Below are 17072 nucleotides of genomic sequence, written 5' to 3'. Positions count from 1 at the left end.
GGTACTGCTGTTTATTTTGGAAGTAGATAGGAAGAAAGAAAGAAAGTAGGAGAAGAAAGGAATGAAAGGGTTAAGAGGGGAATGAGGTTGGTGTGCAGAGTAGGAGGGGAACATCATGGTTTATAACAAATGGCCTATGGGGTGTTCGGAAGACTTGACAGATTCTCGAGATAGGTTATTGTCGGACCCCAGGAGGAGGCGAATCCTCCTGGAGAGCAACGTAGATCGTATTTAATTTTCTCGAGATTCCTGAATCTTTCACACCTGTTGCTGTCATTCTGTTATACTAAAACCTGATGAAGACCGTATAGGTCGAAACATGTCGGTTGAATAAAGCTTTCCTCCTTTTTAACCTTTAAGTGTGCCCGGATCTCCGCTTTGTTCTATAGATGATTGATCCCAGCACCTTTTTACTATTTTCACATTTTGTATACCTGCACACCTCCTGAGCGCCTGGTTGCTTCCTTGCCTCATACTAAAACCTGAGTTTGACTGTCTGAATTGGCCAGATTCCTATACTTTAAATTGTGCCATTTTGTACCATTTGCCCTTTGAAGGAAAAAGTCATTCATCAGAGAATGACTCACTTGCCCCCACCTCCTTTAGCCTTGATCATCTGTCTTTTAGTCTCTCCTTCATTCGGTTGTTCTTGATTACTGCTTAGTGGAGGAAATAAAATGTAAAAAAAAGTTTATAGTCAAGCAACTTCTGGAGGACCAATTTGTTGGCAGAGAGACATATAGTAGATAGATATAAACAGATAAATAGAAAGTGTCATTAAAACAGTTCACACTAATCCAGCAAGCACGGTCAGGACCTGGACGAATTAGTGACGTCTCGATTTTTTTATGGAGGGACAGACAGTAGGCTGACAGGAAATGGGGAGAGAGATGGGGGGAAGACATGCAGTAAAGGCCGTCGGGATCGGGAATTGAACCCGCAGCACACTGCTAGACTGGATTACCAGCCAAGGTGCCTGGACCACTGAGCCACGGCCCAGGCCGTGACGTCTCGATTGTGGCCAGATCAAGTCAAAGCAAGACTAGTCAGATCTGGCCCAGAATATCACCTGATTTCAACCAACATAAATTTTACCCACTAAGACGGACGTCCCTGGATGAATCAGAGAGAGACTGATCGAGGCCAAATCAACTTAAGTCATATCATAACTAGTCAGATCTGGCCCAGAATAAGATATTATTTAAACTGGTGAAGACGTCCTGGAAATGACGTAAAGATCATCCCCATATGGGCTGTGATCTGGCCTAGTCCTGAACGTAAAGATCATCCCCATATGGGCTGTGATCTGGCCTAGTCCTGAACGTAAAGATCATCCCCATATGGGCTGTGATCTGGCCTAGTCCTGAACGTCACCGGAGTCACTGGAGGACGTCATCATAACGTTATCATGACGTTATTTGGCTTGCTGGGAATTGATCTAATCCTTGTATTGTAGGATAGCTACTGTACATAACATAGAACCGACTTCACTATACTTCTGAATAATCAGAGACTCAAAACTTTGTGATTTCAGGTAACGGGGTAGTGATCCATCTCCCAGGCCTGTTTGAAGAGGCAGCGAAGAATGAAAAAAAAGGGAAAGGTGGGTGGCATACATGTTTTGCGACAAAACCAGATGACATAAAATAAAACATGACAGTTTTCTCACTTTTCTGTCACAGAGTTTGACCGTGTGTGTGTGTGTGTGTGTGTGTGTGTGTGTGTGTGTGTGTGTGTGTGTGTGTGTGTGTGTATATAGGTCTTGAAGGCTGGGCGAAAAGGTTAATCATCTCTGATAGAGCCCATATCGGTAAGTTCCACAAGGTCTTGTTCAAGACTTTTTTTGTGTGTGTCGGTTTGTTGAGAGTGTAGGCACAGTGTGTGAGTGTGCAGCTGTGCGCTGTCTTCTCTGCGGTGTGTGAGTGTGAGTGTCCTCTCTCTGCCTCCTCCAGTGTTTGACTTCCACCAAGCGGTTGATGGCGTTCAGGAGCAACAGAGACAAGAGCAAGCAGGCAAGAAGTAAGAAACCTGCCATCGCTAATGATTGCCACATCTGACACAAGACATGGAATTTGGACTCTAGAGGCTGTGCAGGGGTTCCCAAGCATTTCCATGACAAGGACCCCCAAATAGCCTTTGGCTGCGGCTCCCCTCAATGACATATTGTTGGTCTCCCCTCGGTGACATACTATAGGGATGCAATAGGGACAAAAGGTTGAAAGTGTTATAATAATCGTATGAATTTAATTTGATTTTAAATTAAAAACAAACTCCCCTTTTCAATTTACTCTCCTTTCCAATGACGCCCCCTAGTGGCCACCCTGGGGTAAACTTCACCCCACTCTGAAAGCCTGTGGGTCAATAAGCATCTCTGTTATAAGGTTTAGTCTGTGTTTTTTAGCCTTGTCCTAGAAGCAAGCCTGTTTGCTGTCTGTTTTCCTATCTGCGAGCTCCTGTCCTATCAAAATGTCACTGGTTAACTCTTCATAGGGATGGGTGTCAGGAGCTGCCCAGGCATGCATACTTGTACATAACACACCCACAGCAGCAAATTGTGAAATATGTTGTGAGGTGTGTTCAACAAGCTATTGTGCAACATTTGCATACTGTATGCTCGCGAGCATTTTGGAAAATGTCTCTGTTTATGTTTTAGAGATTAAACATTTGCAAATGGTAGCAAGTGGTAAGGAAATGTGGTGGCAAATGCAAATCCCCACAGCCACTGCAGAGTCCAGAGTAGGTTATGAATGATATATCAGCTGAACAAAATCTAACATTTGGTACATTTACTCAACAACGTTGAAAGTAAATAGTGTTTATTGCAATCGATTGCGGCAAACCGTGTTCTTGAATGCACTTCTGGGTTGGCTTATGGCAGCATTTGTGCTGAAACTGTTTTTACGTGGTCAGACCCACTGTCTCACGTCATCAAATCCAGCGACGGTGGGTCTGAATCACAAGTCAACATGTCCTGGTAAGCCTCTGTTTGGCTAGGCTTTGATAATGGAAGTCTGTGGTTAGTCTAAGGAGGTCCGTATATGGCTATAGTTTTGAATGCGACCCAAGGCACTTTATTCCATATCACTCCAGCTTTTTCTGTCTCTTTGTTCACTGTCCTATCAAAATAACGAAGAAATCCAGGGTATAGCACCAAATTGTGGGGTGGGAAATTTGGTATATAGTCTTTTTTTATTGGCCTAAAATATTGTCTATATACAGTACATACATTCATGGATCCACTTGCTGACCGGCTGTCAGTATTGAGCAATTGTTTTCACAGGGTTTTCTTGTGACCCTACCATTAACATCCAATATAAGGCAAAAATGTCAATCTTTCCTTATGCTTTAAGTAGCATGTGACATGTCAAACTAGGGGGTTTTCATGATTCTGAATCCATTCCAAGCATTAGTTTTGCACAAAAACACTCATTGGGCTAAAAATTGTACACGATTGTTTAATCACCGCAGGGAAACTTAACACGTTTTCTCATCTTCCTGTTTGTCTCCAAAAAGCCAGGAAATGGTTGACTCATTCTTCCATGTATTCTCTCTGTGAGTGTGATGACGCATCCTGGAGCAGAGTGCATAATTAGCTGCTAGTTATTTCACCAATTCATTCATTGTACACATGTACTGTACATAATGCACAGAAACCTTTACTAACATCTACACCCTTATGAGACACTTCAATGTTTGCATTTCCTCAAGAAATATTTAGTTGGACTCATACAGTAAGCCTATAGCCAATAGTGTGGCAATTAAACATTGGGAAGCTGTGACCGCACCTACCCAAGTTGTCTTGCAACAGTACGGCCAACTTTTTTTTTGTATTTGAGCCCTGATGAAGGCCCCAGTTGCCAGAAGCTTTTTAACTTTTTTGATATGTTTGCAACCCTGCACCTTAAGATGTGTATGTTACAAGACTTTTACCTTCATTGACCGTGACAGTGGAGAGAGTAGGGGGCCGGGGGATGATATTCTGCAATGGTCCGGCCGGTAACTCCTAGCAGTTAGGGAGTGCGCGAGTCATATGAGATGATATGTAATGTATGGATGCAGTTTCTGTCTTATTATAAATTAATGGCAAAATATGCGACAATATCATGCTGTTAATCTCATGGCTAGTTCTGCAGTATGTAATCACAATGTGTCAGTGTTTATTCTGTTGTAACACACTAAGAAATGCATGTATTAGACAGTGAACTGTAAGCACATATGTGGGGAATGTTAAGCCCCCCTTGTATGGAGCAATAAGCCAAGAGGACCCAGAGCATTCCTGGCTTGAGCTGTGTGGTCTTTGCTGGCTCAATAGCCAAAGCCCCACACATCCAGCCAGCTACTGTGTGTGTGCGCGCGCGTGTGTGCATGTGTGCGTGTGTCTTACTGATAATTGGCGGGCTGAGTACCAGGCATATTAGTGACTACTAGTAGCCACCTAGAGCAGGGGTTCTCAACGTTTTTGGCCGGGGACCCCTGGAAATGCTTTGGCAATGTCTCGGGACCCCCGCCCCACTGCCTCCCGACCCCCAATATAAATTGACTGCTACAATAACCTTAAACCATTTTGGGCGGGAACCCCTTTTGGTGTTTTAAGCATTGTTATAATTTAGCTATTGAAAAATAGCAGATCTACAAGCTCATAGCGCGCCACCGAGTGGCGCGCTACGAGCTTGTAGGTCTGCTATTTTTGAAAAATCGTGAAAATAAAATTTAAAAAAAAACTTTTTTTTCTTTCTTTTTTTTTAAATAATTTGGGGACCCCCTAAAATATTTTGGCGACCCCCCGAGGGGTCGCGACCCACGGGTTGAGAACCCCTGACCTAGAGGTGAGACAGCAGAAAGCTGGATGAGATGGAGCCAGCAGAAAGGAGGATAAGGAGATAAAACACTCCTACACAGTCCACAGTACATCATATAAGGAAAGGAGTTCACTGTTGCAGCATCGCAGGGAGGGGTGTATGTGTACGGAGGGCCTTTGATTCATGGGACAAAGAAATACTGAAATAGAAACATAGAGAGCCACTATTAAACGAGGCAATTCACCTTGCGTTTCACTTGTAATGAATGGTTCATTCTGGAAACGGTTGCAGCATTACGATTATAAGACCAAAGTTGTTTTAGTTTCACGCTCTTTGGAGGAGGTTCTATATTGTTGCTGTCGTGCATAAACCTTGTATGCAAGACATAAAAACGGAAAATAGAACCTGTGTTCCAATGGATTCGATGTAGGTATTATTTAGTCACAAACTCTTTTTATTCGTTTGAATAGGATAAATATTTCTAAAATTGTCAGACAGATGTAATCATTTTCACACAAAAAACGTGTTGCATAACATTTTTGCATCGCATTTTTATTACATTTGCGTGAAACTGTTGTATGATGAAGTAGGGCAGTAAGCTAATAAAACAACATAAAAAGTTGGAGATACTAGATTTCTGCCTAGTGATATATTGGAAAGATATAGGTGGGAAAGGGGAGTGTGTCACACAAGGACAGTTGCAAATTCTTGCAATGTTAAATTAGTCCTTCACTAAATCCCACCCCAAAAAGCGATTGTCCAATGCCAATCCAAATAGTTTAGCAACTGTTGCTATGCAGGTCAAGCTTTCGCCATGCACCTCATAGCTGTCAGTGTTATTTTGCATGGCTGTGCTGTTGAACACATACACAGCTTAACGTCGAGAAAGTTACACGACTGACCCACCCAGGTGATGGCAATGATACTAATGACCGTAGTCTTACCGTGCAACATGAAAACTCTGGTTGGGTGGTCGTTAAAAGTTGATTTCTCCCTCTGTCATTTCCACGTATTTCTAGTTTATTTAAATAATGTCTATGCTATGTGCATAGCGGCCTACTGCAGGACTGGTTGAACAGATTTAGGAGACATTTTGAAGGATTTGCTACCGAAATTATCCATTATTTATATGGAGAAGCGTTGGGGAGAGACTTAGCGAAGGGCTAATTATTAATTTAATTGAAGGTTTAACTGGCTGCTTGTTTGTTTGTTTGTTTGTTTGTTTATGAATTAATGATTCTCTCTGCCCCATTCAGCCTGGGAACAACAAAGAAGGGGATTGGTCCAGTGTACTCTGCCAAGGCGGCGCGAAGTGGCCTCAGGATATGTGACCTGCTGGCTGACTTTGATCAGTTCTCGGAAAGGTCTGTCCCACAGAGCACTAGCACATCTCAGTTCCCAAAGGTCTGTCCCACAGCACAAGAGCACTAGCACATCTCAGCTCCCAAAGGTCTGTCCCACAGCACAAGAGCACTAGCACATCTCAGTTCCCAAAGGTCTGTCCCACAGCACAAGAGCACTAGCACATCTCAGTTCCCAAAGGTCTGTCCCACAGCACAAGAGCACTAGCACATCTCAGTTCCCAAAGGTCTGTCCCACAGCACAAGAGCACTAGCACATCTCAGTTCCCAAAGGTCTGTCCCACAGCACAAGAGCACTAGCACATCTCAGTTCCCAAAGCGTACAAGCACAGCTACATCCATCTCTGATCTCAGGACACAAGAGCACAGTCAAATATCTGGCTTTAACCCATGATGACCTGATGCCGATTCTACAAATGCCTTCTATTCTAAATCAATAGTTCTCATATGTTTTTCAAAAATGTTAAAAAGTAGCAGATGTACAAGCTTGCATGTGTGCGCTTGTATATCTGCTATTTATTTTGAATAGCCTACGCAAAAATCGAAAATGACTGACGCTTTCCCGGTTTTAATGGGTTAAAGCTGTTCTGCACCTTTTAAGCCACATCCACTCTCATATGTTTTCACTGGAAGTCATAACTTTTGCTACATGTGCACCTAGCATACACTCTACTGTTTGTGTTTTTGAACCCAAGTAAATTGCAGTTTGAAGTGATACTTTATTATGGTTTAAAGTCCTTGAATTGTGCTGGCAATCCCAAATTGTGTGAATCTCAGTGTGAATGAGAGAGAAACGCACAGAACAGACCTGGTGTAACCTATACGTTGTTTTACCTTTCATGCCGAATGCACCTCTGTGTCACATACACCTCTGTTCTGTGTCTCATATAGCAACAGATTATTAATTTTTTTTTAACGTTTTTGAATAAGAATTTGAAGGTTTTCAGAAAACCTTAGGTTAGGTTTTAGAATCGGCCTCAGGTCTAAATGGCTTAAGTTATTGATTATCATGCCTTGTGTTGCAGGTATAAGATCCTGGCCTCGCAGTACAAGGCCATGTACCCCACGTTGGAGATCGACATAGAGGGAGAGCTACTCAGACTAAAGGTAACGGTGATCAAATCCACAACAGCTTTCTTTGAATGAAACGAAACAACACCTACTCTCCTTGGAATAACCTTCTGTGTTTGTGTAATGCAGGACTATGTGGAGAAGATTGAGCCCATGGTGAGAGATGGCGTGTACTACATGTACGAGGCTCTTCACGGCCCCCCTAAGAAGATCCTGGTGGAAGGGGCCAATGCAGCTCTGCTAGACATCGACTTCGGTCAGTACTCCGTGTGACCGCGCACAACACTGGAAGATTCTCAGTGTTAATTTATCTCTAAGAGTGTACAAATGGAACCAAATGACCCAAAGGGATCCACCTGATAAAAAATCTATACTTACAATAACACTTACGTTACGTGATGCGCTTCTAAAAAGCCGGCTTGGAAGTTGGAACTAATAGAGATGGTGAGTTGACATAACAGCTACTACAGTGATGTGGTGTCCACAGTTGACATGCATGCTCCCTTTAAGACATCAACTTGTACTGTGCAAATGTCGGTGTGTTGGTCCGTTAAACAAGTCAGCGGGAAACCCTCTGTTTTGTACAGTAGATGTTTCAATAAAACACATACAGCGCACCCACATTTTCAAATCTGACACTTGCTTTGTTAAAAAAAGAAAGGAAAAAAAACGTAATCCTTTCTTTCATCCGAATGTTATGTTATCAGCCTCCACATAGCATTGTATACAAGCCTCCCAGACATTACAGTATGTTTGAAAGCAGGCATGTTTTTATCCAGAAGCCTGAAGGCATTGAGCAGATTAAATTACAGTCAAGGTCTGACACAGTCATTGTCATAACAGCACACATACAGTACAGTACGTTGCTCTTAGCATTCTGCCAGGGCATATCCTGTGATTAAGAGTCACAGTATTATGCAAACGGCCTTGCATCAGTCTTACAATAGTGTTACAGACAAAGTCACCAAAGTGATCTCCACTCTATTCCTCTGTGGCCTCTTGATCATGTGTTGCTCAGAAGTCAAACAAACAAGTAAATAAAGCACACACATCGAAGCTTTAAAATACAAGGTGCTGGGCAGAAACAAACATTAAAAAGTATTAGGGCCGGCCTGGGCCGTGACTCAGCGGTCCAGGCACCTTGGCCGGTAGTCCGAGTCTGGCAGTGTGCCGCGGGTTCGACTCCCGATCCCGACGGCCTTTACTGCATGTCACTCCCCCATCTCTCTCCCCCATTTCCTGTCAGCCTACTGTCTGTCCCTCTATAAAAAATATAAAATAAAAAGTATTAGGGCCTTATTTCTGCCAATTCCTTACCCCTTATACCTAAACTTCTTTGCCTTTTTATACTATTAGGAAAAACATTTAAAAATTGTTCAACTAGCCGATCTACATCGCCACGTTGTGAGCAAGTAGATTGGCTATTTGAACTATTAAAAAAAAAAAAAAAAAAGTAAAAAATGCAAAGAAGTTTAGGGATAAGGCCTCTATAGTGTCTGCATATACTGGGTCAACCTACAGTGTTTTTTACATTTACAACTTTTTTGTTTCTTGTTTTCTTTTTATACAATATTTCATGCCTGGTCTGAGGAAGAGCTATCAGGCTCAAAATCATCAATCATCAAAATACCTTAGGACTTAGGAGCTTGATCGACTATTCATTTTTTTATTCTGAAATCTGCCTCTAGTAATATATGTTTTTTATTATTATTATTTTAGTACATTGTTAGTACATATATTATGTAATATATTATATAATGAAATGAGTCTCTGGCATGGTTTACAGTACAACACCACACCTATGCAATACATTTTTGATACGCCCATGGCAAAAGTACAACACCACACCTATGCAATACATTTTTGATACGCCCATGGCAAAACTGTTTTCACTGTAGCAGCGCATCCATTAGGTGACCTGAGGCACACCTTCCAATCCAGTTGTACAGACAATGAAACCAGACTCAAATTACGTTCACAGGCCAATTAACCCAGGCAAGCTCCGCAAGTGTCTGCCAACACAAAGTTTCGCTCATCAAGCTTGACTGGTTCTATTCTGCAAACTGGATATTAAGGTTGAGTTATATAACAATTTGAAGCCTGTTAAAGCAGTTCTGACTGGCATGTGTCCTTGACAAATTGACAGTGGCGGGAGATGGATACGGATTAGGCCAGTCGGACAGACAAGTCTGGACAGGCACACAATGGAATCATTCTGCAATGTCAACACAAGGCTTTGCATGGAAACGACCTCGAGTCGCCACCTCCCCAAGTTCTCTGCTCACGCCTTGCGTTTATGAAAATGCCCAGTGAGAAACGAAATCCTCTTGCATGGAACACAAGCACGCAACACGCCACCAGTTCATGGAACACAAGCACGCAACACGCCACCAGTTCATGGAACACAAGCACGCAACACGCCACCAGTTCATGGAACACAAGCACGCAACACTCCACCAGTTCATGGAACACAAGCACGCAACACGCCACCAGTTCATGGAACACAAGCACGCAACACGCCACCAGTTCATGGAACACAAGCACGCAACACTCCACCAGTTCATGGAACACAAGCACGCAACACGCCACCAGTTCATGGAACACAAGCACGCAACACTCCACCAGTTCATGGAACACAAGCACGCAACACTCCACCAGTTCATGGAACACAAGCACGCAACACGCCACCAGTTCATGGAACACAAGCACGCAACACTCCACCAGTTCATGGAACACAAGCACGCAACACGCCACCAGTTCATGGAACACAAGCACGCAACACGCCACCAGTTCATGGAACACAAGCACGCAACACGCCACCAGTTCATGGAACACAAGCACGCAACACGCCACCAGTTCATGGAACACAAGCACGCAACACTCCACCAGTTCATGGAACACAAGCACGCAACACTCCACCAGTTCATGGAACACAAGCACGCAACACTCCACCAGTTCATGTCACAAATGGATATTCTGCATATCTCAGTCTTGAAATTTGTGTTGTGTTGTGCAATGATGAAAATCTGGCATGGAGAGCCAGTTTGTTTTGTTTGTTTTTGAAGCACAAGGCCCTCTTCAGTGCTCTATAATCTCATTATTGTATAACAGGCTTTGTGCAGAAATGTAGATATATGTGAGTATAAAAAGGTATCTGAAGGACAATGTGTGTGCTGGTAATTGCTCTAACTTTAAAACAACTTTTCTAGACCATGCGCCCTGGAACTTAGTAAAAGAAGTGTTGTGTTCAGTTTATTCATTGTGTTTTATATCTCTCTCACTAGCCCTCGTTATATTTGGGAAGAATATTACTGCTTATTTTATATTCCATCGTATGTCAGTCAAAAATAACAAGCTCACAAAGCATTGCGTCTGAGCTGGTAGAAGGTGCGACATGCACCGTCACATGACAACGTACACATCAACAGCTCCTCCCTCCAGTGTTTGACCTCTCTGTTTTTCTTTGCAGGCACATACCCGTTTGTGACGTCATCTAACTGCACGGTAGGCGGCGTGTGCACGGGCCTGGGCATGCCCCCTCAGAACGTGGGCGAGGTCTACGGGGTGGTCAAGGCCTACACCACCAGGGTGGGCGTCGGAGCGTTTCCCTCAGAGCAGTGCAATGTAAGGGAGTGCACACACATGCATACGCCGACACCTATTGTTGTTGCTGTTGTTGGGCAGTATCTCCTCTCATATTTCATTTAAAAAAAATTGTAAATATATGAATTTGTAATATATAATATTTTTCATCAAGAGGTCTTACCCTGATATTTTCCATGCTCAAAGGAAGATTGAATTCACAATGTGAATCCAGGAGTTCCCTGAAGTAGCCAAACATAAGTTTGTTTTAAAACAGCACCATCTACTGGACTGACTGCCATCAGTCAACAGATGTAGTAACATTTACTAGTGAAATTTGTTAAGTACATATGGTCGTACATGCAATGGACTTGGTTCCGAACCCCACTGCGGTCTTCCTGATATCTCCCTGTATTCACAGGAGTTTCATACTAAAAGATATACATTATGCATGTTAGGAAGTAGGAATTGTCCTTGACCAAGGCACTTGCCTTGAAGCTTCAGCTGGTCCCTGGGCCTTCCACTGCTCCTAATACTTAGGATGGGCTAAATGCAGAGGACAGACTTTGTGTGCCCTATATGCACAATTGATGTCCGCATTGTTGCAGACGTTACTTGAGGGAATAACCCATAACCCACGTCCGAAAGGGCATGGAAGAAGCTGTAAAGTTTACAACTTTACATGTTCATACTGTATCTCACTGGTGATTCATAGCCAGGCACTACTTGTTTGTTCTATTGTGGCATGACAATTTCTTTAGATCATTTCTAAATTAATCTGGTTTGATCCAACAACATTAGTGTTTCGGAATGAACAACAAACACTCCATTGTGTAAAATCAACAGACTGGTCAGTGGGTAAAGGTAAGGTACCACAAAGACTTCAGCAGTCCAAACCTTTTGTCCTGTGGTGTTCTGTAGGAGATTGGAGAGCTACTTCAGACCACGGGGAAGGAGGTGGGCGTGACCACAGGCAGGAAGAGGAGATGTGGTTGGCTTGATCTGGTGCTCATCAAATACGCCCACATGATTAACGGCTTCACCGCGTGAGTCCCCTGTCCATGCATTTTTGTAGTGGGGTTTTTTTTTGGTCCTGATGTGTGCATTTGTGTTATTCATAAAGTATTTGTGTGTTATTCCATTGTATTTCTTTATGAGGGGCTATTTTAGGTTTAGTGTTAGAATTAGGGTTAGTAACTGTGTATACAGTACTGTGTGCGTGCGTGTTTGACCTTCATGTCACTCTTGTCCTCCAGGCTTGCAGTCACTAAACTGGACATCCTTGACATATTCTCTGAGATCAAAGTGGGCATTGCTTATAAAGTGGACGACCAAATTATACCTCACTTCCCAGGTGAGTAATGAGTATACTATAGGACTAAAGAGTTTTAAACCCTGTTGTTTACACAGCATTTATACATGGCAGCTGTGCAAATTAATTCCATAAAAGAGAATGAAGGAGTTACGTAATCTACGGAGGTGACTCTCTAACCCATTTAGACCTGAAAAGGCCTTCTAAAACCTACGGCAGTTTTATGAAAGACACCCTAAAACCTGAGGCCTTTCTGAGAAACTTCACAGAATTGAACCCGGAAATCCGTAATAATAACGAAAAAGACTACAAAACTAGAAGGAGACGAGGCCGCGGCAGCTGCCTCCAGAGATAAAGTCACGCTGCCGCTACAGTCAGTCCAAATGGGTCAAAAACAGCTAAAACAGACAATTGAACGCGTTGTGATTGGCTATTTTTGTTATTTGTTGTAAAATGAATTACATAGGGCTCCGCTCCACCTGAAATACAGGCGGAGCGGAGCCCTATGTAATACATTTTACAACAAAACCCTGCTTGGCTCTCAACACAGAAAATTAGGTAAAGGGGGCGGAGAATTTTACAATTCTGTCCTTTCGCCTATAATGGCATGCCCAAAATAGGGACGCCAGCTTGGAAGTGGGCTCTACTAGCAAATTGCTAAACGGTTCTGCTGCCGTTTCAGTGACTTGATTTCTTTGTGTGACATTCCAAGCGGTGAGAAGATAATGTTATTCCCATTCTAGCCAACCAGGAGGTGTTGCAACGCGTGGAGGTCCAGTATGAGACGCTGCCCGGCTGGAAGAGCGACACGTCGGCCACCAGGAACTTTGAGGATCTGCCTGAAAACGCCCAGAAATACATCAACTACATCGAGGAACACGTGGGAGTGCCAGGTACACAAATACACAAACACACACACACTTGCAAATGTATGCAAAAACAACCATGTTCTTTTTATACTGTACAATATTGTCGGAAGAATCATAATGCCCCATTAGAAATGTTTGAATTTTCTGTCTAAAAAGAAAGAATATTTGATCAAATAACACGCGTGCACAAGCCCTTTCTATGCAATGTTAAGGTACATGTCCGGGAATGAAGCGTAACCTGTGTGTACATGTTGGCTCTGTTTTCCGCAGTGAAATGGATTGGAGTGGGGAAGTCCAGGGAATCCATGATCCAGGCGTTTTAGGCGGGACATAAACAGAAGGGGACATGCAGCGAAGAACAAACCGCGTGCTACGTAACGCTCCCTATACGCGGCCAGCCTCGCCTTTCTCAGCTCTACACCAGAGGCCAGGGATACGGCCTTCACAACTCACATCCACTATTACTGTTGCGCCACTAAGTCGGACTGCTAGTCTGCTTGTGACCCTACCAGATTATAGTCCATCAGACTGACATTCATGTAACCAACAGCTGCTTGTGTCTCTCGAACGGATTCCGTCGAAGCCCTAAGAGGACGTCATCTTACACTTTCTATCGCGCACCCTCGGATCATTGCCTTTGTCTTTTATTCACCCCTGTGCATGTCATAGCCATTCAGTGCCCTCGCGCACAGACGTACACATGCCACTAAACCATCAAGGACTTCAAAGGAACGACTCCACTACACCGCACACTCACACACAGAGGATTGCTTCCCTGAAGAAACTGCCCACGGAACGAGGGTTGGTTGTCGGCTGTTGCTCCAAGTGTATTTGTGTTAAACTTTGCTGTGATGTTGGAAACCACGCTGTGCCACTCTGTTGACATATAAAATGGAAATGGTCTTTGCGCTATAGGTGCTTATGAGAAACCAGGGTTTGTCCTGTTCTGCTTAGCACAGCTGGTCACTTGATATTTTAAATAGTTATGTGTCCAGGCACTTGTCACAATGTGGGGATAAAGTTAAGTTATACCTGTATTGGCAATTGAGTTAATCTGAAAATTAGCCTAATGTTTTGCACCTAGCAATACACATTGGTTTCAATGAAGAAAGCCACCAGTGCTGGCAAGCTATTTATGAGTACATAAACTTCAGACATCTCCCGTTCTCCCCATAATGAAGAAAAATCTGGACTAAAACTTTGTCAACAATATCTGTTGTGCCAACAACTGAGATTCTCAATTACCAATATACAGGGTCTGAGGTATCCCTTGTGCTGTTAATTAATGGTGAACACCTATAGACAACTGGCTTGAATATCAGAGGAGTGGGGGGTATACATTATACATAGGTGAGAGTCAATATTAGGGCTTTTCCGATCATAGATGTTTTACTGATGTTTTACATCATTCTAGTGTCCCAGGACGATGAACAAAGTTTTTAAAGCTGTTAAATGTTTTCTGATGTCAACCTGAATACATTTATAAGCTCCTCTTGAAAAGGTAATTGGCTAAAAGTGACGTAGGGTTATCCCCTGTGATATTCTCACTTTATATCGACCTTCTATGCTGCCATAGCCGTCGCTGTCATACCATTTAAAACCACAACCCGTATGCGGTTTTGGAGGAAGATTGAGGGCTAAAAACAGGAAGATTAATTTCTAGAAGGAGAGCTAGGACACTAGGATCAATATATTCCATGAGAAAGATATTACAGTGATGTTTGTGCTGTCCCAAGCCCAAATGACCCCAGCTGTCCCTTGGGCAGTTTGTTGTGATTTATTCTTATTAATACAGATTTTTGACAGGGATATGCTACATTTTTCATCCACAATCTCTATTCAAAAGGCTCCATTGTACGACTTGGTCCTTAACAGAGAGAACTGGAATGTATCTCAGTGCCATTTTAAGTAGATATTTGTAATATTTTAGGCCGACACTAATTCAAATTGTGAACATTTTGAAGTGCCATTCTCAGGGCAGAGTTCACAGAATCATTAGCCAAACATGTATTTTATGTTACATAATATTAAGCCTATTAATATTGGGTGTGTGCAGTACCTGTGTGTGTGTGTGTGTGTGTGTGTGTGTGTGTGTGTGTGTGTGTGTGTGTGTGTGTGTGTGTGTGTGTCAATGCTTTTGGGGGACAAAAAAATACCCAAACTTAATTCTTTATCGGGTGAAATAATGAAAAGAATAATTGATTAAACAATCAACAGGAGATCAATAATCAAATGTTTGAAATCAACTAATCAGTTTAGCAAAAATTCCAATATGGGCTATTTACATTACATGAATGCTTACCTATTTTGAAAAGCAAAGTTTAAGTTTTTGATTGCTGGGTAAACGTTAAGCAATTTCATGGTGTAGAACCTTTAACAAATTGCACAACGTAAGGAATATCAAATTATATTCAATCCATGTCTTATGTTTGCCTTGCATATTTAGTACCAGAATACTGTCTGGTAGAAAATGTTTGCACTGGATATGGAACGAAAGGGATTTTAAAATCTTCATAATTATGCTGCTTGTTACCCAGTTTCTGTTGCCTGTAAACCATGTACCCCCCCCCCCCCCCCCCTCCCCCTCCCTGCAAAGTTGTCTTAAAATAAGCTGGTGGAAGATTGAATCCCTGTACAAGGTCTATTTTTTGTTTTTGGAAACTGTTAAGTTGATGAGAAAAGTTTGAGTGGGTTTCCTCATTCTTCCCTGCTCTATCCTCATTTCTCTCTCTCATGCTATTGTCCTGAGTCTTCAGGGCAGACTTTGCCTTGGCACCCGGTTAAGAAGACTAATGAATGTGTACATAGACTCACTACACACGCCACACAAACATAGCAGATTGGGCCAATGTGCAAGTAAAGAGACACACACACACACACACACACACACTTAATTAAACGTGAGAGATGTGTGTAGGGTGGTTTTATGTTGTGTGGCTTCTGTGTAATCTCATTAATTAATGGCACCTTTTAAAATATTGCCAGTATGCGATCCCTTTACAAGACTACACAAAAACGAAGCCAAATTCAGGTGCATTTGCATGTTAAGGAGGTTTTAGGTGTGTTAAAGAATTGTGTATGAAATTTGTTTGGGTGAAGTTGGAAGGAGAGTGATAAGACACTCTACTTAGTTAGTTAGTTGAAATAGCTTATCTTGTTTGTCAGCCATGTTGTTGGCACGACAATTATTTTGGGGATGGTTAACAAAGATTGACACTGGGCTTTCAACTGCATATTGTCTTTATTGATTCAAATTGTATGGCTTTTAACACAGACTGAGTTGCTTGAACAGACTGACTCATAGACCGTGTCTGAAAGGTCATAAAACCTGTAACATACAGTGTGAATACAGTTTCATATTTATCACTTCATGATGATATAATATTAATATTTGTGGCCATGATAATTTTAGGAAAATGGTTAATTCTGCTGACATTGAACTCTGAAAATGACGGCTCTAGCTGAAAAGCTGTGGCCTGCAAGAGTTAGAAAAGCTAATTTCCAAATGTGTGGTGTCAAGATATTATTGTGATTTAACGTGTCCTGAATTACCATATTAAATGTGTACCTCGGGGATACCATATGGTCAGTAATACAAGAATGTTTTGCATGAAGAAACATGTTATTGTGCAGTTAGGATTATTATTATTTTGTGAGGGCCAATATGAGATTTCATACATATTTGTATGCCGGGCCATTCAAACAAACCAGAGGATCAATGTTATCAACAGGGTGCTGTTCACACAGATCCAATAACCAGACTCCAACCCACATGACTAAACCTCTCCCAACTTCCATCCATCCAACTGATTGTAGCTATTAGTGCCGATCATGGTAACAACAGCATATTTGCACAAATATGTCTCTCTTCCTCTGGGTTTTGTGTACTAAGTTCTGCACTGTACGTGTTTTGGTCTGTACATGTAAATAGATGTACTGTGGTACCTTATTAGTTATTACTGCTGTTATTGTAGCCCTTAGTAAACAAATATGGTGTGCACTTCCGTATGCTTTGACATTATGAGTGTATACGTACATGTGCGTGTGAGAATGTGCATAATATATTGTGCATTGGCGT

General features: G+C 42.3%; 1 protein-coding gene across 1 annotated transcript in view; it reads left to right on the top strand.

Annotated features, from left to right (window-relative positions):
- adss2 (adenylosuccinate synthase 2) overlaps nt 1-16572 on the top strand; it is a 30894-nt gene extending 14322 nt beyond the window's left edge. Inside the window, exons 3-13 of the mRNA XM_079513154.1 lie at nt 1535-1603; nt 1760-1810; nt 1953-2019; nt 6056-6163; nt 7186-7267; nt 7361-7487; nt 10701-10855; nt 11735-11859; nt 12070-12167; nt 12869-13018; nt 13265-16572. Of these exons, the coding sequence (XP_079369280.1) occupies nt 1535-1603; nt 1760-1810; nt 1953-2019; nt 6056-6163; nt 7186-7267; nt 7361-7487; nt 10701-10855; nt 11735-11859; nt 12070-12167; nt 12869-13018; nt 13265-13317 (1085 nt within the window). The 3' untranslated portion in view covers nt 13318-16572. The remainder of the gene's footprint in view (nt 1-1534; nt 1604-1759; nt 1811-1952; nt 2020-6055; nt 6164-7185; nt 7268-7360; nt 7488-10700; nt 10856-11734; nt 11860-12069; nt 12168-12868; nt 13019-13264) is intronic.
- Nucleotides 16573-17072: the final 500 nt, after the last annotated feature.

The sequence above is a fragment of the Electrona antarctica genome, assembly GCF_951216825.1.
Source record: "Electrona antarctica genome assembly, chromosome: 10".
Lineage (NCBI taxonomy): Eukaryota > Metazoa > Chordata > Actinopteri > Myctophiformes > Myctophidae > Electrona > Electrona antarctica.
Note: the sequence above shows the minus strand (reverse complement) of the source record. Positions and strands in the feature narration are given on the sequence as shown.